Below are 27,935 nucleotides of genomic sequence, written 5' to 3'. Positions count from 1 at the left end.
TTTTCTGTGCATGAAGGACGACACGAACAGCAGCAGCAGCATCGTTGTAGTAAGAAGCATTTTTTAATCGCTGTACAAGTGCTAAATTAATTCAAGCTTTTTGCATAATGTAAAATCATCCCATTCATTTGACAGGCGGATACCCTGTTGACCAGATCAACCCCAATAATCCCAATCACAACGAGTCCAGCTGACAAGTAAAAATTAAAAAAAAAACAAATCTAAATATAATTTCAAAGGACAAACTTTTGATCACGAAGAAAAAGAAGAAAATGATCAGTTTAAAGTTTAAAAACCTCTTCATTTAACTTTCAGAACAGAAACTGAACAGTTAAGAGAAAGAAACACGGTTTTAAAAAATATATATATATATATGTATAAAATGAAAATAGAAGGACACCCTTCGACATTAAGACGTGTATCCTACATAAAGTCGTCCGGCCGCTGCACCGAGTTCACATTAGCACGTTAGATTCTGCCACGTTTAAACTCAACTTTGCTCTACTGACTAGTTTGTGTTTGAAGCTCTCTAGCAGCACTCGGTGCAGATTTAGCCTGACAGCGGGAGCACCGAGGGTGGAGGATGAGCCTTTTCACAGCGTTCCTGTCGAATACTGTTCTCCCCCTGCTTCTCCCACGTCGTCCCACGTTTACAGCAGTTCCTCCTGTGCTTTTCAGTTTTCATCAATAAAACAATGAAAAAACAAATAAGAAAAACAAGAACCTTCTTTCTCTGCCTTTCTCCTGTTTCTAAACTCTAGAAAATATTACTTTACATTAGTTAATTATGTTTTTTTCTTTTCTCTATTAGACACTCTCTACTGCACTGCACGGCCAAATGTTTCACTTTATTTTCAGGTGCTCCTCAACATTAGACGTTAAATCAAAAGCATAAAAGATGAGATGCTTACCTCTGATCACAGTTTAATCTGTTCACAGGAGGAAAACAAAACACAACGACCCTGTTAGGATTAACCGTGACCTGATGATGGAGTACCCAGAATGCACCTGGCCAGCTGCAGAAAGGCCCGATCAGCTGTTAGTGCTTCTATTAATGTTGTGATATGTTACTAGCAGGTGTGGAGAAGCATTTTTTTTGTTTGTTTTTTGCAGCAGCAGCATCAGGGAAGTTTTAAAACTTTTACGCCAACTATTTTACATTTATTTCTTTTATTTTATTTTTCCAGCAGGCATCCACATGGCGTGCAAATCAAACACCTGACATATGCTTTGGTAATCCACATTACATCCCGAGCCCAAAGTCTTATCAGAGTCTGGTACCACGCCGTTCGGATTTCGTTATAGGGCATGTTTCAACCAATACAGAAAATTAAAAAAAAAAAAAAAGTCGTCTTCATGCAATTGGATCGTCCTTCGACCAATTCATAGACGTTTTGTTTTAAAGTAATTCTTCACAATACATGTGAAAAGAACAGAAATATGTTGAATCGTTGCGCTGCTGACCACCTGTTTCACTGAACTTTAGCTTTTACGTCAAACCATCGAAATTCATTACAGCAGATATGGTCTTGGTATTTCAAATAGGCGGGAAAATCATCTGTCGGTCCACTGGGAGCCTTCGACTACATCACACCTCCTTCCTCCTTCACAGATGAGACTGAAAGTTCATTCTCGTCCACGGAAACAAAGGAATGAACTTTGTGCTTTTAATCTCGTCTGCTGAGCCTCTGCAACAACCGAGCAAAGTCCGTCTGCTGAGGAAGACCGTGCAACATGATTAAAAGCTCCAAAATACTGCAGCTACCGAGTGGACTTTACATCCTCTTTAAATCATCTGTGACTTTTACTTTTTTTCTCCCCTCCTCCTCATCCAGTGCATAAAGAATAAAGAGCACACCTGTTCGAAGGCTGAGCTGTTTTAGCTTTAAACCTTCCAGGACAAAATACACATAGAAATGCTGCACGACGTGGCACTTGAGAGTTTTTAAGACCACCGAGACGTCCACTACGGTAAACATTTTGTCTTTGGAAGCGAAAAACTTTTAAGGCCTCCCTTCGTGTTCGCGTCACACAAACGCGGATCACACCGCACTTGGCGCAACACAAAGAAGCTCAGTTCATCTCCCAATGTTTAACAACCCAATTCAAACTTTGATAACGTAAAAGGGCGGCGAACAAACTAGCCAGCAGGCAACTACCTGCCTCATGAGCAGGTGGGGGGCGAGGGCCCAGTCATCCTGGACTTAATCATATGCAACTCATCTAAAACAGTACGGACACAGACGGCTTCGTATAATAAAAAGCCCCTGAAACCAGAGGAAGCCCACGGACCTAATCTCCCTTTCCAACGATAACATTCAATCCAAGAGCTTTAGTAACTTAAGGTTTGATTCGTGTGGAGGTAGCGGCGGCGCCGGCCGTAACAGCGCGCTAACAATGTGAAGCGTGTAAAACTCGTCACGGTGACTGGGTCGTGGTCACGACACTTGTTTTTTTTTTTTTTAAGACGAAAAGACGCAGCTCCACGTGAAATTGGACACGGGTTACACTAAAGGTTGTCTCCAGCAGCACCAGCGTCTAGTTTTACAGTTTCTAGTAACACAAATTAGCTGCTAAGTTAGCTCTGTGTAGTGCAGCTACGTAGATGCTAGCTATGCTATGTCATGCTAACTCTTCCCTATCCCTATTACCGTTTACTTATTAAAATACTCATTACACCATGATATGTTTTTTATATACTATGTAGTACGTCACCTATACCATAGTATCTAAAAAAGGAGTTGACATTTATTTTTTAATGATATTTTAAAGTCAGACTTTAATGCTGCTCCCAGTCTGCTTTTTTCAACACAGCTTCACAATCCTTCAAAATCCTTAAAAAAAAGAAAAGAAAAACATCTTCATTTAGTGTAAATGATGTGCTGATAAGAAACGCACAATCCAGAATTAAATCCGTTTTCAGAGGTCGTTTCAGTCCAAAACTGAACTCGTATGTGACAAACAGGAGCAGAAACGTCTGAAAAGTTGGAGGCAGCAGCAGCTTGAGATATGATTAAATGAACCACTCATCCACATAGCGACAGATTAGTTTTCCTTTGATTCACTTACTAATCATTACGACAGTATTTTCTTTATTAAGCAAAAGACATTCACTGGTGCTGCTGGAGACGGCTCGGAGCACTGTTTGTTTTTTAACAAAAAGCACAATTGTTGTTACAGTAGTAGCAAATATAAATAAGCTTCACTTCTGTGTGAAACAAGGTGATTGACACTGTTGCAGTTAACGACTGTGGAGCTGCACTGCTGGTTTTCCACCTAGTCACCTGCAAGACTCGGAAAAAAAAAAACAAAAAAAATAATAATAATAATAAATCACACCACAAGACTGCCCTGGATTCCACATAAATTGAATGAAATGAAATGAAAGTGACGCACTTCTCCTGAAGGTATCAGGCAAAAACTTTAAGATATGACAACGTTTCCCTTCATTGTCCTCCGCATTTAAGGAGAACTTTAAGGACACCTTGACATTTTTGATTTGACTCGGCTGGTTTCCTTCAGCAGTTCTCTGTGTCTGCAGGACAGCAAGGAATGATAACAAGCATTTTCACAGTTAACTCATTAATCGATGCATAAATTATCCACATGTAATATTATTAGTGCATGTCGATGAAAAGTGACTTTCCAAGTTTCCAGTTGAATTCAGACGAGGAGCGGGGTGGGGGTCGAAACAGAACGGCTCACGTGACCACACGCAGTGCAGACAGCGGTAGTGGTGTTATTTTTTTTGCAGAGGAAGCCGGAGACGCACGGAGTCTGACGGTGGCCGGAGTGGTTTGAAGATGAGTAGAGAGCAGGGCAGGGGAGGTAGCCATTCAATGCTAATCATTCGGGAAGAGTGTTAGCATGAGAGGAGGAACAGAGGGAGGAGAGGGAGGGAGATCGAGGAAGGGACTGAGAAAGTAAGTGAGTAAAGCAAAGGCACGAAAGATTGAGTAGAAAAAGAAAAAAACGTAACCCCTTCGTTTCGCTAACCCAGGAGTGAGCCTCACGGTAGCCGGTGCATGGGTCTGTGAGCTAGCTGGTCGGCTCGCCTCCAGCACGTCTTCCTGCTCGGTTAGCTACTAAGCCTACTGACACAGTGATGGGGGTCTCTCAGGCAGGCTGGAACGGAGCGTGAGTTGGTGTGTGAGTGTTTGTGCGTATTTCTGTCAGAGTGTAGAGGCGTCGGGGCCTGTCCTCAGTACTGTTCCTTCGAAATCTCTTTTCTCTAGGGCCCTCGTGACCCTCAGCTTTCCTCTGCGTCAGTCGCTGCGATGTGTGACGTCCTCAGTATCGGTACATGTCATAGGTACTGACCCAAGAAGAGGGAAAAGCCCATGTGGGGAACCTACGGAGGATTTCCTCCAGCTGAGCAGTCCTCTGGTCCTCCCCAAAGAAATAGTGAGCAGAAATGGCAACGGAGATCATCCCCTCAGGGCCAGACGGGTCCGGGTCTCTGGGAGGCTGAGAGACACAAGGACATAAATAAAAACAATTAAAATATGTGAGAGGATCAGAACCAAATATACTAATAATAATATACAGACATACTGGTGTATTTGATTACACAGCGTAAGAATAAATATGTTTAAATAAGTCAAAATACATGAAACCGCAATTGTCCCAGTTTCTTTTTTTCTCTGAGCTCTAAATGTCCCCAGATTGTCACATCACTAGACAGTGTTAACACTGTTTTACTACTTGTGTGGGATTATTCTACAATATTTACTTATCATCACAGTAAAATAGTCAGTCCTTAGTCAATCTACTGCATTAATTCCTCTCTCAACCAGCAGAAAATGTTGTGAACACATGATTATGCATGAAAAAAAATATTCTGTGATATATATTTTTGGGTCATACCACCCAGCTCTACTTCAGTGCAATTCAAAGAATTTAAATAAATCTCCAAAACTGGAGTTTAAAGGTTTTCACATGGCAGCAACATTTTGCTTTTTGCTGGGTCTCTCCTGGAAGGAGCTAATCTCCTGCAGTCATTAATAACTGAGGCCTTAAAGCGTTCGTGCGCAGAAGTCCAGACATGTCGGGAAGGAAGAGAAAACCTGAAAGAATGAGTCTGGATTGCACCTGTACTGATGCAAAGAATTTCAGACCATCAAACGCACCACAGTAACTGGTGTTTTACTGTCAACGGTCTTAAAAGCATTGATCAACATTTTGGGAAATACACTTATCCGCTTTCCTGTTGAGAGTTACATGAGAGCAATGATACCACTCACATGTCTTTATGCTATTGACTGGCTAAGCATAAAATCTGTAAGCAGATAAACAGCTAGAAGATACTACTGATCATGTTAACCCACGTATTTTCAAAAATAGTGCTGCCAGAAGCTAAAGGGCCACCGTACACTACCCTTAGAAAGAAAACACTATCAATTGATGTTAATCAGTGCAAAAAGTACAGAATGCCCGGTACCTGTATTTCAAACCAGAATGTCCACGTAGGGGCGTTGAGACCGTGGGAATAGAAGACAAAATATTCTCCGCTCAGGTCGAACTGAGGCGTCCCGTCACCGAAGGACCAGGTGGAGAGGCTGGCCCCCTTGTGAGGCATCAGATACAGAGATATGTGGCTGGGGCCTGCATGTCACAACACAGGACAAAACTAAGTGCACGATCACACAGAGATCAAGGTCTAAAGACTTCACCATAACATGTTCTTTACTTAAGTTTACTCTGATCACAAACAGGAGCCTCTTTTTACTTTGAGGCCTTTCATTTCATTACTAACGTGTGAACTTCTATGACTACTTCTTCTTCCCGACCTTTCACACTGAACGTCATCTTGACCGTCCCCCAGCTCGTCTCCTCTTTGGACAGCAGGCTGAACTCCACCGGAGAACTCGGAGACACTTCTGAAGCAGGGAGGTACCAGTTCTTCCTACAAACGCACCAGATAAGTGGCAAACATGTTGATATAAAAAGTAACCAACAGTGTAAAAAAACAAAGCATGAGCTATAAGGCTGTTTTACTGACTTGCTGAGGAATTTCACAGGCAGGAACCACGGGTAACCGCAGAAGGGTCGGTCCTCTTGGCAGTGAGTCCGAACGCTGTCGTTGATCTCGGGGATGTGGGGTGTGACGTGCTGTATTCCCGTGAAATCAAAGCTGTTTATCCAAAGACCCGAGTCTCGGCTCTCCACCTGGCCCTGGAGATTGTGGAAGGTCCGCGTTGTATGCTGCAAGGAGAAAGTTCAAACATTTCCGTTAAATTACAGGAAGAGAAACAGCATCAATATGTAGAGGCTTTTCTTTTCTAAAATAGTAGTATCAATGCTTGTGTTTGTGCTGTGACTCTGAACCTGCAGGAAGACTCTCTTTGGTCGCGGGCTGTCCTGGCTGCCTGAATAAGGAAAGAAGAGGCCGGAGGACACCAACAGGAACATGATGATGAAGACTGAGCCAAGGCCGGTCAGGATCCACTTACTGCTCCGTACCAGGTAAATGAAATGCAGCTAAGACAGACCCAGATGCAATGAAGTCAAATTACAACAAAGTATTTAACGTATCAAATAAAAAAGTATTTGGTCAAATATCCACCAACAATCCATGAAATACATGTTGCTTCCACAACCTTAAATTCTAGCTCAGTTCTTTAGTCATTTATATTTTTTGTTGCCGCCCACACTTTCTAATTCAAAAACATTGCAATGTAGAGTGCACATTTGTTATTCACTGTTGCGCGTAATGTGGCAACACTCACAAAAAAAGAGGAGAGGAAGATGGTTGCCAGGGTGACCAAGGAGGCCAGCACCACCTCCGGGGGGATCTCTGTACCGCTGCGGCCCATGATGGGTGTGAAAATCTCAAACACCACCCAGATGAGGAACATGAAGTGGACGTATGGTAACGCCAGGCCCAACAGGTAGAGCACGCTGTACTTCAAAGATGCTCCTGGAGGGAAAATTAGTTGAGGCAAAAGTGTTAAGAACTGCAGGGCTTTTGCATGTCCTCGTAAGCAATTTTCAGAAGCCTCGTCTGATGCTAATAGGAGCTAGCAATAGCTTTTCAAGAGTTTTTTTTTTTCAAGAGTCACCTAACTGTGGCTATACCAGAATCTGTTAATAATCACCCCACATGCATAAAAACAAGTCCTTTCTTTTAACTTTTTATGACCCAGATTGTAGTATTTCCATACTGCATATAGAGAATGATGGTTGAGGTGGTTAAGGTTGAAGTGCTTACCTCTGTGTTTAAATTCTTTGGCCAGCAGCAGTCTGGTGGCCAGGGGGAAAGCTACCATCAGCATGGGTACGTAGGCCGAACACAGGCCCTGATGGGTCAGCCACACCAGGCTGCAGCACCACAGCAGCAAGCTCACGTCGAAGTAGAGATCCCCCAGCTCCACCAGACGGACTCCCTGTGTGGAAAACACGCAACATTATGTGAAATATGCATGAGCGGACTTTGCTGTGTACTGTGCTGTGTGTTGCCGTCTTTGACAGATGAGGAGTCAAATGACAAAATAAAAATCATCTTAATTACCACAGTCCGCATTCTGTTTCATTTATGGATTCATGTTTAATCGTTTTGAATATTTTTTTATTTTGACAATTTATAACATCTGAATATAGAACAAACAGTTAATGCATTAACTCAAATGTCAAATAGAAAATCATGGATCTATGTGGACTCATTAAACGTCATTTGTGATCTGTGTGTGGTGGCATCTTGTTATATATTTTAATAAAGTGTAAACAGAATAACCACTAATCTGTCTCTGTAGTAGAGTAGAAAAAAACAAGAAGAAGAAGCAGCAATAAAGCATCTATTCTTTTTATTCTGGTGCGTTACCTTTTTTTTAGCACTAAAAAGAAAGAAGATAATTCTATTTCTATATTTATTTCTCTTCCTCCGGGACTTATGATTTGTGTTCACTCGATCAAACCATGAAAGTACCATTCACAATAAGGCCAAAGATACATTCTGAGCTTTCAATAGAGATTTTGTTTCATTTAAGCGTTATGTAATCTGGGACAAAGGTTAGCCTGTGCCCTTTCTGGAAAATGGCCACGGTAAGCTACAGTTCATATTGTGGTAAACTGCAGCTTCAAATGAAAATCAACTGTCTGTTAAAACCTCAGACTGAGACTTACATTTACTAAATGTCGAACGCACAATACGTCCAGGGAACTGTAAACATCTGTTCCTAAATTTTTTCAGAGGAGTTTTGCTTTTATTCACACATGCGAAAATGGAAAACCACAAGACGTTCACGTCTGCAACAAGGATCTTAAGCAGTGAGTGGAGTCAGCTGGTTCTCAGTAATGAGGAAAACCCGTGTGCACATGTGATTGACGGATGACTGCCTCTCTGACAAATCTTTTAATCACTCATATCGAGACAAACACGAAGAGCTTCCTTTTCTGTAATCGCTGTAGAAGATCAGGAGTTTGTCTTTCTACTTTCTGTAGTGCTTAGTACTTATTGTAGTCCTCAACAAATGTGAGTCATGAGGCTCTTAACCTCAAACTATAAAAAAGTAATTAAAACAAGAAATAATTTAATCATGCTGATATAAAACTAAGCCAGAGAAAAGATGTTTTGTTCCAGACAGAAATGTAGTTTCACGTTCGACACACTGAACACGTATTTCAACTCAACTGCAGAGAGAAGCTGCACCTTTGAAAGTGACCATACATTCACGGACCACTTCACACATCAAAGACTCCCATTACTCACCCCGTAGTACAAGTTCTTGGCCAGCGTGTGGACGAGGATCATCTTGCCGGTGGCCGCGGCTCCGTACAGGCAGATGCAGGCGTAGAAATGGTTGTACCAAAACATGGAGCGGCCCAGCAGGGTGACGAGCAGAGCTACGATCAGCACCGACAGGAGGGTGATTAACCAGCTCAGCAGCGCTACGCAGGTGGCGCCGGCCAGTTCTCGAACATAGCGCCCACCTTTAAGAGAGACACTATAACTTTTCACCTGTGTTGCCTCCGGAGGATTAAAATGAACAGTCTTAAACCTTATTACATTTACGACAATGGCGCACAACATATATCCAGTGCAGGGACCTACCCCTGTTGCCGGGCAGGGAAGCTTTCTTGGCCAGATAGAGGAAGGTGGCTGTGGCCACCATGTAGTTGAGGATGGTGCCAACACGGGCTGGGTAAGCCACTACAACGACCCCCAACAGGTCAAAAAACACCATGTTGCCGTGACGATACTCCGAGGAATCGGCCAGCTTCTCTGACATTGCCAGGTACTTCAGCACTCCCAGGATGTTGTCACCTATAAATAAGAAGTGAGAGTGAACTCAAAAGGGATTCAACGCTGAAATGTTAAACGGACGCTTATTCTAGCCCTGACTAGCTGGTAGACAAAAAGTTTTTATTTGTTATATCTGTAAACCCACAATCAGAGGAAGTAAACAGTCTGTGTGACTGAATATGAAAGCAATGACTTCACTATCATATGAGCAAAAAGGGCCATGCAATCTCTATTAATTCTTTAATTTCCAAATTAAATTAAATGTCGGATTAAATTAGATTAAATTTCGGATTAAATGAATGCATGAGGATTACGGATGTACTTTCTCTCGCAATCATCAGCCTCCTGATCTGCTACAATTACGAAACTCTCCCACACAGACAAAAAAATACTGGCACCCATTAAATTAACTGTTCTTCTCATACCAATGGTCTCACATATATAAACTATACAGGGCGCGTAAGGGCGTACGCATGAGCAGGATGAACTGTGTGAGCGGCAGAAACAAGTGGTGTGATTCACATTACAAACAGTAGTGGGCGCAAGAGAGTACGGTGGCGTACTGGTGTGTGACAACGCGTCTAATTTATTGCAACTCGCGGTTACGCAACAGTTTAGGGGTCACTGAGGACTTTCCAATCATGGAATTGAATACAGATCAGAAATCTGGTTATGTGAAGGCTAAGTAAGATGTGATTGTGCGCGCTGCTGCAAGTTTCTTTTATCTGTGCAGCTCTCTGTATTACTGTACGCCTCTATGTCTGCACAGTTGACGGCGCACACACACACACACCCAAAATGAACGGGCCAGACAAAGCTCCATTGTTCTTCCGCCTGGTAGGCTCACTGTGGCCAGAAAGTGTAAACACGAGAGTGTACTTGTTCCTGTAAGGTTCACTGCTTGTGATTTTACCACAGTTTCCCTTTCTGAATTTCATATTGACACAGGCAAACCTGCTAAGAGTTATAAGATGGGTTTAAAGAAGTTATATGTAATAGTTTTCATATGGATTCTATTCTGTTTTTTGAGATGGGCTACATTCAAGCATTGCTACTTTTGCTACTTGGACAAAGTCTCGCAGCTTGCTCCACTTTGTCCACATTGTCAGGAGTAGGACAAAAAAAGTGCTGTGTTCACCACCAAAAAAAAAACAGCTACTAGAGCATCTTCTTCTTCTGTGCTGTCTCTTACTCTCCACCTTACAAAACTGTGTTGCCTTCTTCTTCTTCACAGACTAAAAATACCTTCTACCTCCCTCTGAAATCTCACTTTCTCTCTCTAATAATTCATGCCTTTTATGGCGAGTTGCTGCGCACAGAAGAAGAGAATCGAGATGTCCAGTAGCTGCTGAGGGAGAGAGGAAAGATGCCAACTGTCTCTGGATTTTAGTGCTGACTGACCGGATTCTTTGCTAAGTAAAGCAAAATATATTCATCAACACAGACGCTGGAGGTAAATGAGGTCAACAGTATGTGACTACTGTGCATGTGCGCATTTCTAGAGGAACTAATAAGGCCAGGGGACTGCTGACCGGGCAGGAGGATAAAACACAAATGTACTATTTTTGTCTGCGACAGAAGAATGGTGCTGTGGTTTATCAACTGTGGTTTACAATCACTATTCTATGTGACACATGTAAGCGTAAATGTATGCGAGTGCAGTTGGCTGTGTACCGGCTCTCTGTATCGAGTCTGTCAGGATCCTGTCAGCCGTGTCATATTTGGTGTGGTAGATGAAACCGTTTTCAATGAACGCCAGATCAATGCCTGGAAGGAAAAATACAGACAGACACAGAACACAATTAAACATCAAATATGTAGTAAATGTTTGTTTTGTATATCTATCTATGTCTATATCTAAGTAGTGTAGACCGAGTACCAGATTGTTGTCATGAAAAGCGAACTGAGCCATAAGAGCCAAAGATTTCAGTTTAACAGACTGTCGATGCCACAACGCTCACCTGTGGTTGTGAACAGAGATAAATTGATGATGGATACAAGTGTTTTCAAAGAGTTTTTTTCCAAAAAGGTGACAGGGTTCAGCCTTAAAAAAAAAAAAAAAAAACATCTGGAGTAGCTAGGAGCACAGATGCTGTTACTTTATGTGTAAAGGGGCCATCTGAGGAGGTGGTTTGGGCCTGTGGGGATGCCTCCTGGTCACAGTGCACTTGAATTTAGCAAATACAGTGGTGGAAAAAAGGCTTTAGTTTACCCTTAATACTTTACACACTGTTGAGGGGTGATCTTGTCCCATTCTTCTTAAATTACTACTTTTAATTTTTCTAAATTCTTTGGTTTGCGCTTTGAAACACACCTTTTGATAATCCACCACAGATTTTCAGCTGGGTTCATGTCCAGGGATTGAACTGGCCACTCTAAGACCTGGATACTGTGCTCCTGCAGCCAAGTTCTACCGGCCCTGGATGTGTGGCACGGGGCATTATCTTGTTGAAACATCTGTACCCTTTCTGCATTAGGTTCCTTGTTTCAGCCATTTTTGTCTCGAAAGAACTTTCAAATGTCCTGGCTTTATATAGACAGGAAGCACAGCAGCAGAAAAATGTGTCTTTTGATAAAAAGCATGGCCTTCATTAGTGGATCGCCGGAACCGAAATGACTCAACACTCAAAATTTCTCGTGTATTTTTATGGAACCAATCAATTTTCAGATTTAATGGCTGTTTTAGGATTTGCTTAATATTTTGTCTGTGACTGTACTAAAAGAAATTGAACTTGAAGACCTAAGAGTGATTTTTAATGCAAAATGCATGGGTCCGAAAACTCTTTCCCACCATTGTAGACATGTCTTACCAGACATGGTCAGCTGGGAGGAGACCCTGGGTTTGACCCAGAATTCAGTGGGCGAATTAAATATCGCATCTGGCTCGGAAATGCCTTAGGATACTTCATAATGAATTAGAAAAAGTTTCTAGAAAGAGGGCTCTCGTCTGGTTCGGGATACCGCAATTACCCTGTTGCTACTGCGACTATGGAAAAGTGTATGAAAACTGATAGATGGATTACAGAAAAGCTCAATAATCCATTAATAATTCTTGTGCTTGAAGAACTGTTTTTACCTGGGATGTTACCAAAGTCCCTATATATGCGGAAGTCAGTGTCAGATGGGATGATGCCACTCTGAAAGACCTCCTGGCCGACCACAGATGCAAAGGGGTGTTTGGCTGCATGAACATATGCCTGGACCAGCCACGGGTTCTCTGGACCTTTAAGAAAGCAGAAACAGCGTAAGCAAAGATATATTATCGGTGGGTTTGTATCCCTCGCCTCCGCTGCCGTAACTACTTCCTGATAGTTTGGTAACGAGGGCACAGAGGCAGACACTGTAGTTGCACACTACAAACCCTTACGGTGACCGCGGACAGTGATAATGTCTCAAGTTCACCACAGAAATAGGGAAATACTGCCCTGCAGTTCTTGCAAAGTTACAAAAAAAGAGCATGTGTAAGTATAGCATGCCAACAAAGCAGGACACTTAATCAAACGTGAGCAGCACCGCACCTGTCTGGAAGACGACCTCCTTGCCCCCGACACCTGCGGCCTCCAAGTTAATAAAGGCCCGCACCTGTTTGGCCCAGGGATGCTGCGTAATAAAACCGTGACTGGCCTGATGGAGAGAAAATAGAGAGACGAGAAGACAACGTGAGAATGAAACAAAAAAAACTTGCTGTGGTCAAGCCTGTCTAACGCACACACAGCTTACTTCCTTCCTACCTGCAGTATGTTTTCCTCTGCCCCATTAAAAAGGAAGATAACTCCGTGGTGAAGAGGAGTGGACTGGTTGGCTAGAGAATGGAGGACTTCCAACATCACTGCACAACTCACTGCGTCATCACTGGCACCTAACGTAAGGAAACCAGTGCATGTGTGTTAAGAATACCAAAAACTAAGCTTAGCACTGATGGGTTTTATACACACAGAGCTGCACAAGTGCACGTCTATATCACTAATCTTAGCTGGTGGAGCATTGTGAGATAAAAACATAGATGGTAGAGCTGATAACTAACGGTAAGCACATCAGTACAAAGACATAAGAATGAAGGGTGTAGGCTCAATGAGGAAACATGTGAAGAATGCAACAAGCTGGTTGAAAAGCTCAGCTCCCACTGCTCGTACGATGGAGAGAGCACAAAGAAACAGACAGAACAAAAGAGCGTGTGATCAGAGCATGTGACGCAGTAAGATTAGACAAACTAGCAGGGAGGGACAAATTTTGCAGAGAATATATGTGAAAAAAAGGACAAAATGACCCAAAGATCAGAACCAAACCGAGACATCATGTGCTCCAGCTTTCTAGACCAACTGCGCTCATGAGATTGGGGTAGGGATTGGTTCATTGTCTGTCTGGGTACCATTCATGTTCATGTCCCTGCCACTTAAATCAGCAACTTATTAATCCTTGTTCCCAAGAAGCTCTGAAACAGTTTGAAGTAATGTAATGCATCATGAGAGGCCAAGAAGTTCAGCTTTGGGTGTATGTTTTGGAGCTAAAGAACTGACTCCAAATACAGTACGTTCACCCTACGAGGACTATTGCACAGCATGGCTCAATTCTTTCTCCATTATTATTTTTCACATGAACAAATATTTAGAATTCCACCGAATCAAAGGCTTGGCGAGTAGCAGTGCACATGAAAATGTCTGTGCAACTCTTCCTGGTCCACACCTTTTGGACCTATTTCCTTTTACCGGTTAGAGTTGTGTTGGGAAAACGTGCGTTTATGCGTGTGTGTGTCTCTGCACAGGCTCATGGGCGTGGAGTTAAAAACGATCGTGAATTAAAGCCAGACACAGTGATGACTGCACACTCCAGTGTGGTAACAATCTAATAGCTTGCTTGCAGTTATCTATTCCTACATAGCGATGAAGTATACTTCTCCAATCTGCTTTTGGTACTCAGTACATGCACAGCCTTCTGAGCATTACTCTCTTGACAGTAACTTTACCACAACTAATACATTGAATGCGTTCTCTATTCATTGTTTTATGCATCACCTTGTATCATGTACTTTTGTTTGCATCATGTGAATATGCTGCATGTATTCTTTACGCAGATGCATATATGAATTAATCTGCGCCCTTTTGCTGCTCTCTTCTGTCCCTCCTCCCGCTTTTAAAGCAAACATGTTCCTCAATATTACCTGATTTCTGCTAAAAGTTCCTTCCTGTTAAAGGGGAGTTTCCTCCTAGTTGTTGCCCAGAGGGTTTCAGGCTCCGGCGTCTGTAAAGCATCTTTACACGATCTGGATTGTTCCTGACGGCACTAATAATAACATTGAATTGACTCGTTCTATTTCTGAGTAGACTGGATATTGTACAATGCTCTGCGTACATGCTTTTGTCACAAACGAAAAGAAGGACTGAAGTGTTCTGGATTGGCTTGCTACAGCCATTAAAATTTGGTGGGGGATTATTATCACAAAAGCCTTGCTGGCCTGCACATGTTATGAGGATCAACGTTTCAGGATTTCTGACAAAAAAAAAAGAAAGAAAGAAAGAAAAAAAAACCCTCTGGGAACTAAACTAAACTGTCTTTACAACATTTCACAATCAATTTTAGTAGAAGATGCAGTCTGGACCCAATTGACTCACAGAAATATACGAAAACCATCGTGAAAATACAAGAAAGTCCTTTCCTTTTTTTAAAGTGACACGTCTACAAAAGATTTGTCTCGATAATAAACAAATCCAAAGTGAAAGTGCACAGACTCTGCATCACAGGTTTACAGTATAAACTAGAGTTTCCACTCTGTGGCTGTATGTCTCCACCAGCCAATCAAGTTGCAGTTTATTTACAAACCTTTATAAAATATGAGAGTAGAGTTTGATTAAAGTGCATCTTTCTGTAAAAAGAACGGTACCTCTGAACTGAACTTTTTTTTTTTTTTTTTTTTTTTTAAAGAGAAATACCAAAGATTCTGACAGAGAGCTTCATCACATGGTGCAACGACAGCCTCCTGAAGCCCAGTGTCAGCACAATGACCAGAGGAACAGGGCCGTCCGTCCTCGTCGTCATTCAGGGAGAGGAAGTGAATATATATTAGACTTTTGTGCAAAATTTTATTATTATTATTAGCGTCAGGCTTCTTGAGGTATGGCTGATAATGGGTCCGTTGAGGTGACGGCGACCTTGACATTTGACTGGAATCTAATCGTTTTATCTTTGACTCCAATGAAGGTTTGTGAGATATTGCCGTCCACGGTCGTGGACGTCTAAAAATGACATTCAAGGTTTTACAACGCTGATTTAAGAGGACTGATTTATTAAACTTCGCAGGGGTTATTTCCCAAATGAACAGCGTGTTTCGTTTGGTCAAAGAATGACATTTGAAAGTCAGGTCAAATCTGGCCCATGGGTATTTTACGCATGTACCTGCATGCAAGCAGCCACCTACCAAGTTTTATCATTAAATCTGAAAAATAGTTCAGCCCCTTTCAAAGTCTCGGTTAAGGTGTAAATCTTCTCGTGAAAGAACAAATATTTATATACCTGGGCTGTTGGCCACAGTGTCAAAGTGGCAGTTTGCGAGCATGAGGTGTTGCGCGCCGCCTTTGGGCTCCACCCTGACGGCAATGTTAGTGACGTGATCATAGTAGCTGGTGAAGCCTCCGAGAAAGTCAATGGAGAAGGAGCCCGTTGGACGCTGCACGTCCACAGTGAGCTGATGGGGGCCTGCTGCCGTCTGGAGTCGGATGTTCTCGATCTGCTCTAACAGGTAGCCCACCGTCAGGACCTCGTTCTCCTGGCTGCCCACTGGCCGCGGGCCCACGCTGGTGATCCTCTCCAAGTGCTGTCTAGATTGTGAGGTGATGGAAGACACAACAAGAGATAAAATGAGTACTGTGGTAAATGCATGTACAGTACCACGAGTTTTAGCGCCTCAACAGATTTCTTTAAATGAGCCAATATTATATATATTATATAGGTGCAAAAGTAAGTGTGCCTCTAGAATTACAAGTTGATTTCAATGTTAAATTAAAGTTGTTTAGGAGTGTTTCCAATCCATGTAATGCAACTCAAGTGACTTCAATGTCGCGTTCGTTTTTTAATTTTTGTGTCAAAGGAATTTTCTGAGGACCTCAGAAAAAGAGTTGTTGTTGGTCCTCTGGCTGGAAAAGGTTACAAAACCATCTCTAAAAGGTCTGAAATCCACAAATCCACAGACAAGACAAATGGAGATTTATTTTACCCTCCACAGGAGTGGCTGCCCAACAAAGATGAGTCCAAAAGCAGTCTGCATAAAAGCCCCAGAGGAAACAAAAGAGCCCAGGGTAACTTCCCATGAATGCATTATCAACACTAGAACTCTTAACAACCACGGTGTGATGGAGGTGGCAACGACAAAAACCCTTCCAAAAAGGACAATTCTGCTGCTCAGTTTGCTGGACAACATGTGGACAGGCCAGAAGACTACTGGGAAAATGTTTTGTGGACAGTTGAAAGCAAAGTAGAATTAGTTGGCGTTAATGAGAAGCATTACCATAAATGGACCGATAAACTTTGGATTGTACCAGCGGTTTCTAAAAGACAATGTCAAGACATCTGTCTTCAGAGAAACTGGATCATGCAGCAAGACCCCAAGCACACAAGTCGTTCTACACAAGGCTAAATCGGTGTCCTGACTTTAATCCTACAGACAGCTTATGAGCAGTTACGGAAATGCATATTGAAATTGCTGTTATAGCTGCATAAGGGTCAATGTATCACACCAGATACGGGAAACAAGAGTTCACATTCACAGATATGCAATACTGGCACATTTCAGGATGTTTTGAGTCATTTTATGGAGAAATTATGAACATCATAAAGGAAACAAAAACCTTTAAGCAACAATGTATGTGTGGTTAAAAAAAAACAACTTGAGGTTTTAAAACTAGGTTGAAAGCACTTCCTGACAAGACTGTGTGCATGCGTACATGCATGTGTGCGTGCGTGCGCGCCAAACAATTCAAAAATGTTTTCCATTATGTGTCAGACAATGAATCAAGTTCTGACTATGTTGATTTATAAAATATTTGTGCAAACCCACTCACTGTATGTTTAAACAAGATTTTCCATGGGTAACAATGTTCAAACATGGAGTCGAAGTAGCTCAGAAAAGACAATGTTTATCACTTTAAGTGAAGGAATTTCTGCTTATGTAACACTTAAGGATGAAAATTCACAGGTTTCTCTTTGTTTTCTGTGACTGAATATGTGTCCATCACTGTGTGACGAGACCAAACAAACAATTTTAACAAAGAACGTATCTTAGAAACAGTAGTCTTTTGAGCACCAAACAATGAATTGATTAAAGAAGTATTTGAAGTGACATTAAAAGACTGGTGATGTTTGCGTCGAGATAAACTGGTGAGAATATAGATTGAAATGTCAGACAAAGACTGCAGAGACAGGTTTCCGAAAAATAAAATTAAAAACAATGCTAATAAACTGTAGACACAAACAGGATGAAACCTATCTTTGTTAAAAAAATATGCTGAGATATAATCTCTCTGTCTTGTCACTACACAGGCTCCCATAAGGGAAACAGACTATAATTGTTTGTGGTTTTTCAGCTCCAGACATCCAATAGATATAAGTTGGTGCGTACACTGTCCATACCAGCAAAAGTGCCGCAATGGAAACTGATGCTTACAGCTACCAGAAACAAAGTTAACTTTAGACACGCTGTACATTAGTTGAGATGATAATGCGACTTTCGCCCACTTTTTAAAGCAGCATCCAAGAGACTGTTTCATGGTTATAATTCATGTCTGGATTTGCAGCCCACATAATCCTGAAAGCCACACTTGTGACCAAAGAAGCTCAGAGTCTTAATCAGTTCAAATGCAGCCTGTCTCGCGCAATTTATGGAGCAAGCAGCCAAATGATGGTAAATCCCACTGCCCAGCACTTCCGGCAGCTCAACCACAGCCCTGCTGACCTCAGACTCAGTGCACTAATCCCCCACCCATCCCTACTTCTAAAAGTGAAATAAAAAAAATAAAAAATAGACTGAAGCTATTGCACTGAATCATTCCTGGCAAAGCAAGGCAGCTACTCACGATTGTTTTCATTAATTTGGTCAAGTTCCCAGAGCTGACATCTTAAAATTGGAGTTTTCCTTGCATTAAAAGGGAGGACGCTGCAATTTTATATTCATAAAATAACTTCAATTAGTGTTCACCTATTTGTAGGTATCGGTTTAATTGTAAAAATCTAACTGTGTTTTTAACTTGTGTTTCAATGTTTTATGCTGCATTTTCCTGCCTGTTTCACCTTTCAGTGTGGCATGTCAATTACTTTTTTGTGTAAATGTGTCACAGAGATTAACATATGTTAGCTTACCTAGAAAAGCAGTGTAGCGTTTGAGCATCTTACAAGTTCAATTCTGACTTCATGGATACCTTTTATGTTGGTGCACCTCTGTGGTCATTTTTAAGAGGCTTACGGAAACATGAAGCTCGCATGTACCTGTCCCATTGTTCAAAACTAACGGTTAAACGGCAGAAACACCTGTCACTTGGAAGTACAGGTAGCGGGAAAGCGGAAGAGAGATCCGGTAGTGGTTTCTAGGCAGGTCTGTTGACAAACTAGAGGAAAGGTTACCGGGAGCTCTGTTGCTTTGACTCTAAAAGCCAGTATATATGTCAAAAAGGGGGTATTATAATAAGCAGAAAACTCACCTAGCTCTAACTGCATTGAACTCGCCGGTCGGCTTCCCAATGACAAGCTGCTGCAACGATAAATGAACGAGTCCCCATAGCACCAAAATAAACACAGAGACCAGGGAAGCCGCCAGCCCTTCCCGCAGCAAGTAGAGGCTCACTTCAGGCTTCCTCTTCGGGTCACCGTTGTAGCCGTTATCCCCGCATTGGCCCTGGGGTCTGTCGTTGTTTTGAGCAGCATAATGTTGTGTCCCGAAGGATTTTATTCTTCGGACAGTGGTGTCGCTCTCCATTTTTGAGCCAGCGGTACATCAGCAGCAGCAGCACCAGCAGCAGCCGTCTCGCTCTCGGCCGTTGCCTTTTTCTTTTTTTTTTTTCTTCTTCTTTTTTTTTTTCCCGGACGACCTACGGATCCCACCGAGGGACAAACGCGAAGCGAGAGGAAAAGGCGAAATGCGTCTCGACAGCGAGGCAGAGGAAGAGATGACGCATAATACATTGATTAAAAAGTCTGATTAAGTTGCATATATGGCAGATATTATTGAAACTTTTAATAAAATATAGGCGTGTCTAGCCCATTTTAGGGGTGCTCCACCACTCCACATTTTAGATAAAAAAAAAAGATGAAGAAAATAACTGATTTTTGTTGTTGTTGATTTAAAATGTTGTCTATAACAATGTGACATGACAAAAAATGTGGTTTAAACGTGTGTGTGTGTGTGTGTGTGTGTGTGTGTGTGTGTGTGTGTGTGTGTAGCGGGGGAGCCTGGGGGGTGTTGGTGCAAAGGGTAGATCTAATCTTATATTTCTGGTCTTGGTGGCATATCTTTATTGACCTACATTTGTTTATCTATCAAAGACTGGGAGGAAACACTTGGCCTGGTTGTGTTTGAAGATAATAAGATAAGAAATAGTTTGACTGTGTATTAATTTCATCAGTCCCTTTTTAAAGTTGTCCTTAGAATGTTCAAAATAAAACAAAAATGCTCACAACATTAATTATTGTGATTATAAATTATTGGTGGTGTTTCACCTTGTATCCACTCTTGGTACTAAACTAACCAGCTGCTGCCTAGCTTTTACTCATGTATCTGTGGAGGCACAGATCAGGTCCAGATCATACTCAGTTATATGGAAGAAAGTGAAGGAGTATTTTTTAAAAGTGTCAAACTATTCGTTTAACATAAACATAGTTAAAATAAGCATTCTGTTCTTATAATGAGTAAAACTACCTGTGCCATATTGGACAAAAAACATATGCATAACTCTTTATAATTACAGTAAAACAAAACAAAAAATATGATCAATATCAATACTTCCCCAAATAATGTAATCGGAGAGAGTATGGTTTATTATTGTCACTAACAGATACTAATAAAGGAGACGATAATGTTGCATGAAAGCTTGTAAATAATTCACTCAAAATATATAGATTACATCCACTGTAGTGCCTCAGTTTGCAGTAGAGTTGACGTATACACCATTGTATTTTTATGGTTCAAGGAAGTGGTATTGTACTTAAACGTCCTTGAGATATCTCTACTTCTGGCTTTGGCCAGATTTTTTCCCCGGATTTTGTTCACCCGTTCAAAGTATAATGACCTCTGAAGAGTCTACAAAGAAACACAAGCCATTATAAAGATATAATGTTGAGTGTTTAATCTGTTGCTTGGAAAAGGCACAAGATCAAGGTTGTGGACTGGTTGTGTGGTAACAGCATACAAAGTGTGCTTTTTATACAGGTCTTTCCTGTTATTGAATTTTAAAAATCGTTCTTAAATCTGTGTACTCTGTGTAGTTTTTTTCAAGACTGGACATTACAGGCTGCTGAGAATGGGAGTCAGATTCCTTGTATGTGTAAATGTGTCATGTGGCCTGTGAAACGGAATCAGATTACTTCCTCGTATGGAGCTGTAAAAAGTCTGTGACAAATTCAGAAAGTCATAAGGAAAAATACGTAACAAGCAGCTACACCATCAGTAACCTCTGCGTACAACACAACAGTACAACACATTATCACTGTCATCGTCCTATTTACTCATCCTTACTATGCTGTTAAAACCAACAGCAAAAACATATTTCATACACTGAGAAATAACGTTGCTTTGTCGCCATCTTGTGGACGGGACGAGCAACCCCGGTGTCACTTTTTATGTTGTACAAATAAATCGCTCCAAATCATTGCTTCAGAACATTTTGCACGTAAGAGTTTGTCTTTTTAAATTACGTTTTAACTGCTATTCAACAAAGCATGCTGAAGGATTCATTTGCGCAGAGAAGCCCAATAAATGCACCAGTTTAATTAAACCAAAATTGTTTTAATCAATTCGCTGTTAATTACTATAATGTGAATATTTATATAGTAAATGTTCTGAGCTTTGACTAGATGCAATAAATCTTAAACCAAACTTCCAATCAACACTTTCCGTATGTTACACATGATCTCCAAAATGTTTGGGTGCACTTTATACGACATATGTTTTGCTGAAATTTTTAAATGGACTCAGCAGAGGAAGAATGCAAGTACCACAAATATAAGTGCACGATAAAAGTAAAAGCCTCAACATAGTCATATTAACTTTTTCACGGCATAATTATCCAAATATGATGAAAAGTAACTGAAGCGTGAGATCATTTATCGTAAGAAAATCAATTGCCTCTGGTGTCTTTGTTTTACAGTCATTGGTACTTTTCCATTAAACGCCCCCTGGCCAAGTAAACAGCCGCCCTACTGACGGCTAACAGGCTAACCTGCTTATTTCCCCGGCTCATCATCTAACGCTAAAGAGAATAAAAGGGAAAAAACGCTGTCTGCTTTAATCATTTACTCTGATGTGTGGTGACGACACTCGAAAGATTATTCAACATTTAGGTTGTAGCCTTTCACGGTCACAGGTCAAGGCCAGTTGGTTTTCCTAGAAACAAATTACGATCCTGTACGGTAGTAGCCTCTTGACCCAGCCTCCGGGTTAGCATATTAGCACGGTTAGCATAAGCTAACGCTAGTGTGAAGGTAGCTCATTTTAGGCGTAGCTGGCTTCCGCTTGGAAAATAAAAGCCCATCATTTTCACATTTAAAGGGAAATGCATTAAAATTCAATTTTACACATTGTGTGTTAAGTCAGGCTTATGTTATGTTTACTTAAGTGTTATTAAAATGTCAACTACGCTTATTCTACGTGAATAAAACATTAAAGTGCAAATACGTAAAAATAATAACATATTAATAAAAAAGTCTTTCAATGCCGGTAGTGTTGTGATACTTGTTTATTCTTTTGGTCTATTTTATATTGTCTTTATATATTTATATTACTTTTACTCTGTACTGTACCTGTTTTCGGTGTTTTTTTCTTTTAATTCTTGTTTAATATCTCGTAAAACACTTCGGTTCACCCGTGAGTTGTTGTGTAAGACTTACATAAATAAAGCACATGTATATTTTACATTGTACTATATGATGTACAAATGGTGTAGCTTATGTAATTTGTAATCTGTAATTCATCATATTTTCACATAACAGAAATGACCAGTTATATAATATTATTTTATGCGAAATAATAACACGATTGTGTAAGTCATGCGCTCCATCTCACAATTATTTTGAAGTTAAGAGGCAGTGGTGTTGTGTCGTAAAGTTGAAACTTAACTACTTCCTCTTTTTTTTTTTTTTTAACCAGCTCCCGACTCTTTGACTGATCACTACCCTGCCGAGCATAGCAGAGAGCAGTCAGCTCGTCGTGTCTCTACCCGAGGCCGGATGGTAAAATCCAACCTCCAGCGGATCCTAAACAGTCATTGCTTTGCTCGCGAGAAAGAAGGAAAACAGCAGCCCATTACTACCATGGCGGATTTAAGTAGCGGTATCTGTGACATGATTGGGACGTAAGTAAACGCCGAAAAATACCTCACTCATCCAGCTAGCTGCTAGCTGCTAGCCGCTAGCCGCTGTGGGTGTGGGGGAGGGGTGGCTAAGCTATGCTAAGCAAGCAAACACTGGAAAGCGGAAGTAAATAGCTGTTAGCATTAATCGTACGTTTTACATATTTACTGTATCGTCAACAACGAGGTAGCCCCGTGTGTTCTGTTAGACATCGTTATAGTGATATTTTAAAAACTGTCACGTTAAAATTACGGACGTTCATTCGTGGTCAAGAGAGATGAGTCGAGGAGAGCTAGCTAATATTAGCTACGACCGTCGTCGAACTTGTGTTACGTCACGTAGTCATCTGCGCCAGCCAGATAATCTTTTATTTTTATTATTAGTTTCGATCTGAAACCCAAATAAAAACAACATATCGAGTAAAATAATAATTAAAAAATGTATATATATTCGTCAGTCAGTCAACATTATATGAGACGTCCAGATAGATTTCGGGTAAAAAACTATAATATTGATATTATTGTGTCGCACTGAGGTTTCAGTTAAAGTGGTTTTATAATGAGAAGAAGCGTATAATATAAAAAGACAAGCGGACTTCAGGTGACGTGTTAACCAATGACAGTTACCGGTGGCCCCAGTGACCTAAAGAGAAAAATGACATCCTTATTCAAAGAAAGAAAGAAAAAGAAACAGCAGGTGAACACGTTTCTGTGCTTTCTGACCTCGTGAGTCAGGTTGATTATTACGCAACAGACATTTTACTGCAGCGGGCGTCGTGACGACACCACGACATTACCGTACACTGTAATGGAGAGCACCATAGAAACACTGTCAGAGGTGGCGATTTAATGACTTATCGGTTAGTGGGCCCTTCCTGAGTGGCGAGAAATACGATGAACTTTGGCACTGAATGATTTTACAGGAGGCCTTATAAGATGCGATAGGAATAATTGTGGGTTTTCAGTTGGCCTACTTTGATATGAGAAAGATAACATGAAGCAAGAGCTGTCAAAAGTTTAAAAAAATGGTTATTAGTTCAACCTTTTCAGGTGAGAGGATAGTGTGACTGGGTATTATATATATTAAACTAAATGCTAAAATAATTATCATAGTGGATTGCTAGAGAATATAACAGATTTTTTTTTAAAGATTTATTTATTTTACGGTTTTCAGTCATTTCATAACAAACCGTTTTGAAATCATTTACAGTTAGTTTGATAATGGTAGTAAAATAAAATAGTTTGCTTGGGTTGTTTATTTATTAAGCAAACAGTGAACCAAGTGTCTTGAGAGTTTGTTTTATTATCTTTGACTACATGAATTTATGAAAAAGCCTGATAAGTGATCTAGTTTTGGAAGAACTAAGTCAAATAAATCGACAATTTAAGCTGCAGCCCAAATCTTGATCTATGCGCCGTTCCTACTAAACTGTAGACTTAATGGCACGACTCTTTATAGTATGAATAAGAGCCTTTAGATACAGTGTTGACAAAGCACTTTGCAGCACGACAAATTTAGCCTGTGTGCATTTGTTTGGTGTGGCAGTCTGCGGCTTATGGCTCAACCGTCTGTTTCAACCAACCTCGGACACCGTGGCTCAAGAACGAGTCGGCGATCGTGTCGTAGCAGTAAATAATTGCGGTTTGTCGAGACCCGCTGCACGGGCCGCTCCGAAATGTTGTGTTAACAAGTCTGTAAACTCGGTGTCATTGTTTTGGGGAACGAAAACCATAAACGGATCGAAGCAGCAGGCGTAGTGCGACACATGTTGTGGGTTGAGCTCGATGCTTTGTGGCACGCAGTTTGCAGAAACCTTTTCGGCATCCACATGTCTTCTCTTATATAAAATAGAAACTAGATATTTTTGTTTCACAAAACACGGAAGTTGCTTTTTTTTTTTTTTTCAAAACACTTGATAAAAACAGGTGCGCTCACACAAAGGACTAGAAATGAAAACACTTTTACAGTGGTTCTTTTTTTTTTTTTTTTGCTTTTAAGAAATGTGTTGTGAGAATCGGTAGCAGCGTCGACACAGCTGCTTGTAAACAGTCCAAATCCAACATTACAGTGACCTGCCTGGAAATTGTTGAGTTTTGTTGCCAAACCTCCTCCATTATTTATTTGTAGTTGCAGTATAATTCCAGGATGTGACTCATGTGTCAGTATTGTACCATATGAAATACATTTGTTCATTTATTGTTGTTTGTACATTTGCCCTGTGGCTGTAAATGAATGCGTACATTTTTGTAAACAAGTCTTTTCTCCGTCTCCCCCCTTCTAGCCTGTCCCTGCACTGTAGTAGTACCCGCGGCCCGGGGCCTCTGTGGTGCTCCTGATGCCCCTCTCCCACCCCTGAAGATCCCAGGTGGGCGAGGGAATGGCACACGGGATCACACTCCTTCAGCTCGGCCTCTCTACTCGGTAAGTCAGCCACGCGTCGTCGCCGAAACGTACTGAAACGGAGCTGTGAGGCGTAAGCAGCGGTGAGGTGTTGACTGATTTTTAAGATTGCGTGCCTATGCTCACTGAAACCACTTCCTGTCATATGATCCAGCTTCACGGTTTACAGAGCAGCCGAAGACATTTAACAGCGGTTTAATCACCAGTAGCACATTTTCAGTCTCCCCATGTGTACACGCGTTTTTTTTTTTTTTTTTTTTCTTTTGTGTCCCCGGCCGTGTTTCCGTCCCAGCTGAGCATTCGAGAGAAACATTTTTTTTTTTTTTATCACATTTAACTTGGCCCTTCCCTACCTTCGTTCATCCTCCAGGACCGAGCGCTGACTGTAACGGAAGAGCCAGCAGGGAACGGACGCCCTGGCATACTCCACTTCCAAAGCCGTCCCACCGTTACCAAGACAATACAATGGGATGCCGTCTTAAGCAGCAGCGCTCTCTATGTGGAGATACCTCTTGACCCGCTCCCTGAAGGCAGCAAGGAGAGGTGAGGCCAGGCTAGCAGGAGCCTTTGAGGGGTGTTAAACAGGAGATTGAGCCGAGTCAACATGCGAATAAAAGTAGAAACGTTTTTATTAAGTCGATTATAATAACGATTGGACACTGGCACCTGGTGCACCTTCAAACAGGGCCACTAGGAATCTTGATTTCTCCTTAAATCTTATTTTACTCACCTCGAAACGTCGGAGCCAAAGCAGAGCCTGTTAAATAATCAGCGAGTCCCATCTAATCCTCCGAGGATAAAGCCAGAGGCTCGGTTTAGTTTTTGCCTGTTTGTTACAGAATAGTTTTTATATTTTCTAACCTAATCCACCCTCTACGCTCCCTTCCAGCTTTGCGGCTCTCCTGGAGTATGCTGAAGAACATCTGAAAGTCGTTAGCGTGTTTGTCTGCTTTTACAAGAACAGAGATGATCGTGGTACGTGCCAACCGCTTCATTTTCCCAGCACACCTACTTACTTCAGAATTTGTTCCATTTGTTGATAATTATTGTGGCTTTTTTTTTTATATATATATATAATTGTGATGTTGCTTTATTTTTCAGCTAAACTAGTGCGTACCTTCAGTTTCCTGGGCTTTGAGATTGTGAAACCGGGCCATGCCCTCGTCCCACCTCGACCCGATGTTTTCTTCATGGCCTACAATTTTGACAGGGACTCCTCGGACGAGGAGTAGCCCTCCGGACAACCTCTCCACCCTCTCTGCTTACACCTAATTTTTTTCCTTCCCATTGTATGTTTTCCTCCCCCGTACAGTCCCGGCGCACGCGGTCATCTGATCCGTGTAAAACCGTGGACTGTAACTCTCTGTATGCAAGTTCTCCCTCTCCCATGCTTTTTGTGTTTAAGGGAACGCTTAAGTCGTTTTTTTTTTCCCCCTCCAGCATCTATATATGTGTGTTCTATTAAAGTGTTCTCATTGAAGATTAATTTGTGTTGACATCTTAAAAAAAAAAAAGGAGGGAATCTTGTTGTTTTGTTTCGTTTGTTTTTAACTTACATTCATATTGCAGTCGTCATTTCTTGTGTTTGTTTTGTTATTTCCTTTAATGACAAATTAAGCTTCATTTCATGAATGTACAACAAAAAAAAAAGGTCATCAGGTTTTTACTCGGGGGGTACTCCAGCTTTCATCCGATTGGCTAAGTTTCAAATTGATTTCTCTCTCTGAACTGAATCACCAACATTTCAGTGGGACCAGTTAAATTTTGTAGCACTAATATCCTCTTATTAGTTATTGTTATTATTAGGGATTTTGAAACTTGCGTGCCCCAATAATTGGTACTTCACAGCCGGATAGTGCACCCCGTTAGACTAGAGGTGGAGGGAGAAGACGAATGCTGTTGCACGTGACTGATGTAAGCGCTTCACTTAAGATCTTGTGCGTTTATTGGTACAAAAGAAAGTGAATAATCCAAAGTGCTTTTGCTTCTTTCTGCCATGTATATCTGATGTTATTGTAGAGTTTTGTTTTGGAGGTTAAAAAAATGCTGTGATATTATGATTGGATTTTTGTTTTCATGGATTAGCATTCCTTTTAACTTTCTTTCTTGATAGTATTGAGTTGTTCACCTGCATAGTGGTACCTGTTGTGCTTCTGTGATAATAAAAGAACAAAACCAACCTTTTTGCGTCTTTGAATTTCTTGGTGAGGCCCTGAAAAGAGAAGCGAAGTTGGCGCAGATCATTTTCTTGAATAGCTCCCCGACTGGGGGGGGGTTAACTTTGTGCATGTTGACTAAGGAATAAACTTAAAAATAAACCTTTATTACATGACTTATCATTTGTGTCCTATTTATGTAACACGGTGAACCATACAGTCTGTGCTGCAGAAACTGAAGCGGTTATAAAAGCGTCGGGCCAGACGTCCAGATGGAGCCGAGCGTTGCCACCACAAGGAGGCTCCACGGGAACCGTTCAGCAGCGGATTTTAAAACATTCGTCTACCATTTGAGTCTAGGATGTGCAACTGTTTTCTCTTTCAAACTGCATCCACAGTCATTCAATATTTGGATTGCATCGATAGTTTACAGAAGGATTCTGCATCTTAATTCTTTTTTTTTTATGAGTAAAACATAATTCAAATAAAGGATATTCAAATTAACTAATTAATGATAATTAATGGTTTCTATGCTTTTAACTAATTATAGCAGCAAAATGGTATTTAGTGTTGAGCTTTGCAAGACTAAAGTT

General features: G+C 41.2%; 2 protein-coding genes across 2 annotated transcripts; one reads left to right on the top strand and one right to left on the bottom strand.

Annotated features, from left to right (window-relative positions):
- Positions 1–44: 44 nt before the first annotated feature.
- Positions 45–19,431, bottom strand: LOC124997129 (endoplasmic reticulum metallopeptidase 1). The gene is made up of 15 exons (XM_047570730.1): positions 18,925–19,431; positions 15,749–16,053; positions 12,973–13,100; positions 12,760–12,865; positions 12,318–12,464; positions 10,916–11,008; positions 9,050–9,262; positions 8,708–8,928; positions 7,211–7,385; positions 6,729–6,919; positions 6,328–6,480; positions 6,002–6,204; positions 5,790–5,905; positions 5,441–5,604; positions 45–4,467 (listed from the first exon to the last, which is right to left on the bottom strand). The coding sequence occupies exons 1-15, from the start codon at positions 19,197–19,199 to the stop codon at positions 4,291–4,293; spliced, it is 2,667 nt and encodes an 888-aa protein (XP_047426686.1). The 5' UTR covers positions 19,200–19,431; the 3' UTR covers positions 45–4,290.
- Positions 19,432–22,585: 3,154 nt separating this feature from the next.
- On the top strand, positions 22,586–27,365 carry oaz1b (ornithine decarboxylase antizyme 1b). Its single transcript, XM_047569910.1, is given in 6 exon segments — positions 22,586–22,788; positions 25,068–25,119; positions 25,121–25,207; positions 25,557–25,729; positions 26,076–26,161; positions 26,288–27,365. Coding segments are annotated over 6 exon segments (654 nt in total). The 5' UTR covers positions 22,586–22,663; the 3' UTR covers positions 26,419–27,365.
- Positions 27,366–27,935: the final 570 nt, after the last annotated feature.

This window comes from Mugil cephalus, chromosome 19, assembly GCF_022458985.1.
Source record: "Mugil cephalus isolate CIBA_MC_2020 chromosome 19, CIBA_Mcephalus_1.1, whole genome shotgun sequence".
Classification (NCBI taxonomy): Eukaryota; Metazoa; Chordata; class Actinopteri; order Mugiliformes; family Mugilidae; genus Mugil; species Mugil cephalus.
Note: the sequence above shows the minus strand (reverse complement) of the source record. Positions and strands in the feature narration are given on the sequence as shown.

What these genes read in the sequence shown, in the direction of transcription:
- LOC124997129 (XM_047570730.1), bottom strand. Translation starts at nt 19,199, where the DNA reads ATGGAGAGCGACACCACTGTCCGAAGAATAAAATCCTTCGGGACACAA. An exon ending in CAAAGAATTTAAACACAGAG is followed by an intron (nt 6,920 to 7,210) that starts GTAAGCACTTCA and finishes TTTTCCCTCCAG; the next exon opens with GAGCATCTTTGAAGTACAGC. An exon ending in CCTGTGAAATTCCTCAGCAA is followed by an intron (nt 5,906 to 6,001) that starts GTCAGTAAAACA and finishes GTGCGTTTGTAG; the next exon opens with GAAGAACTGGTACCTCCCTG.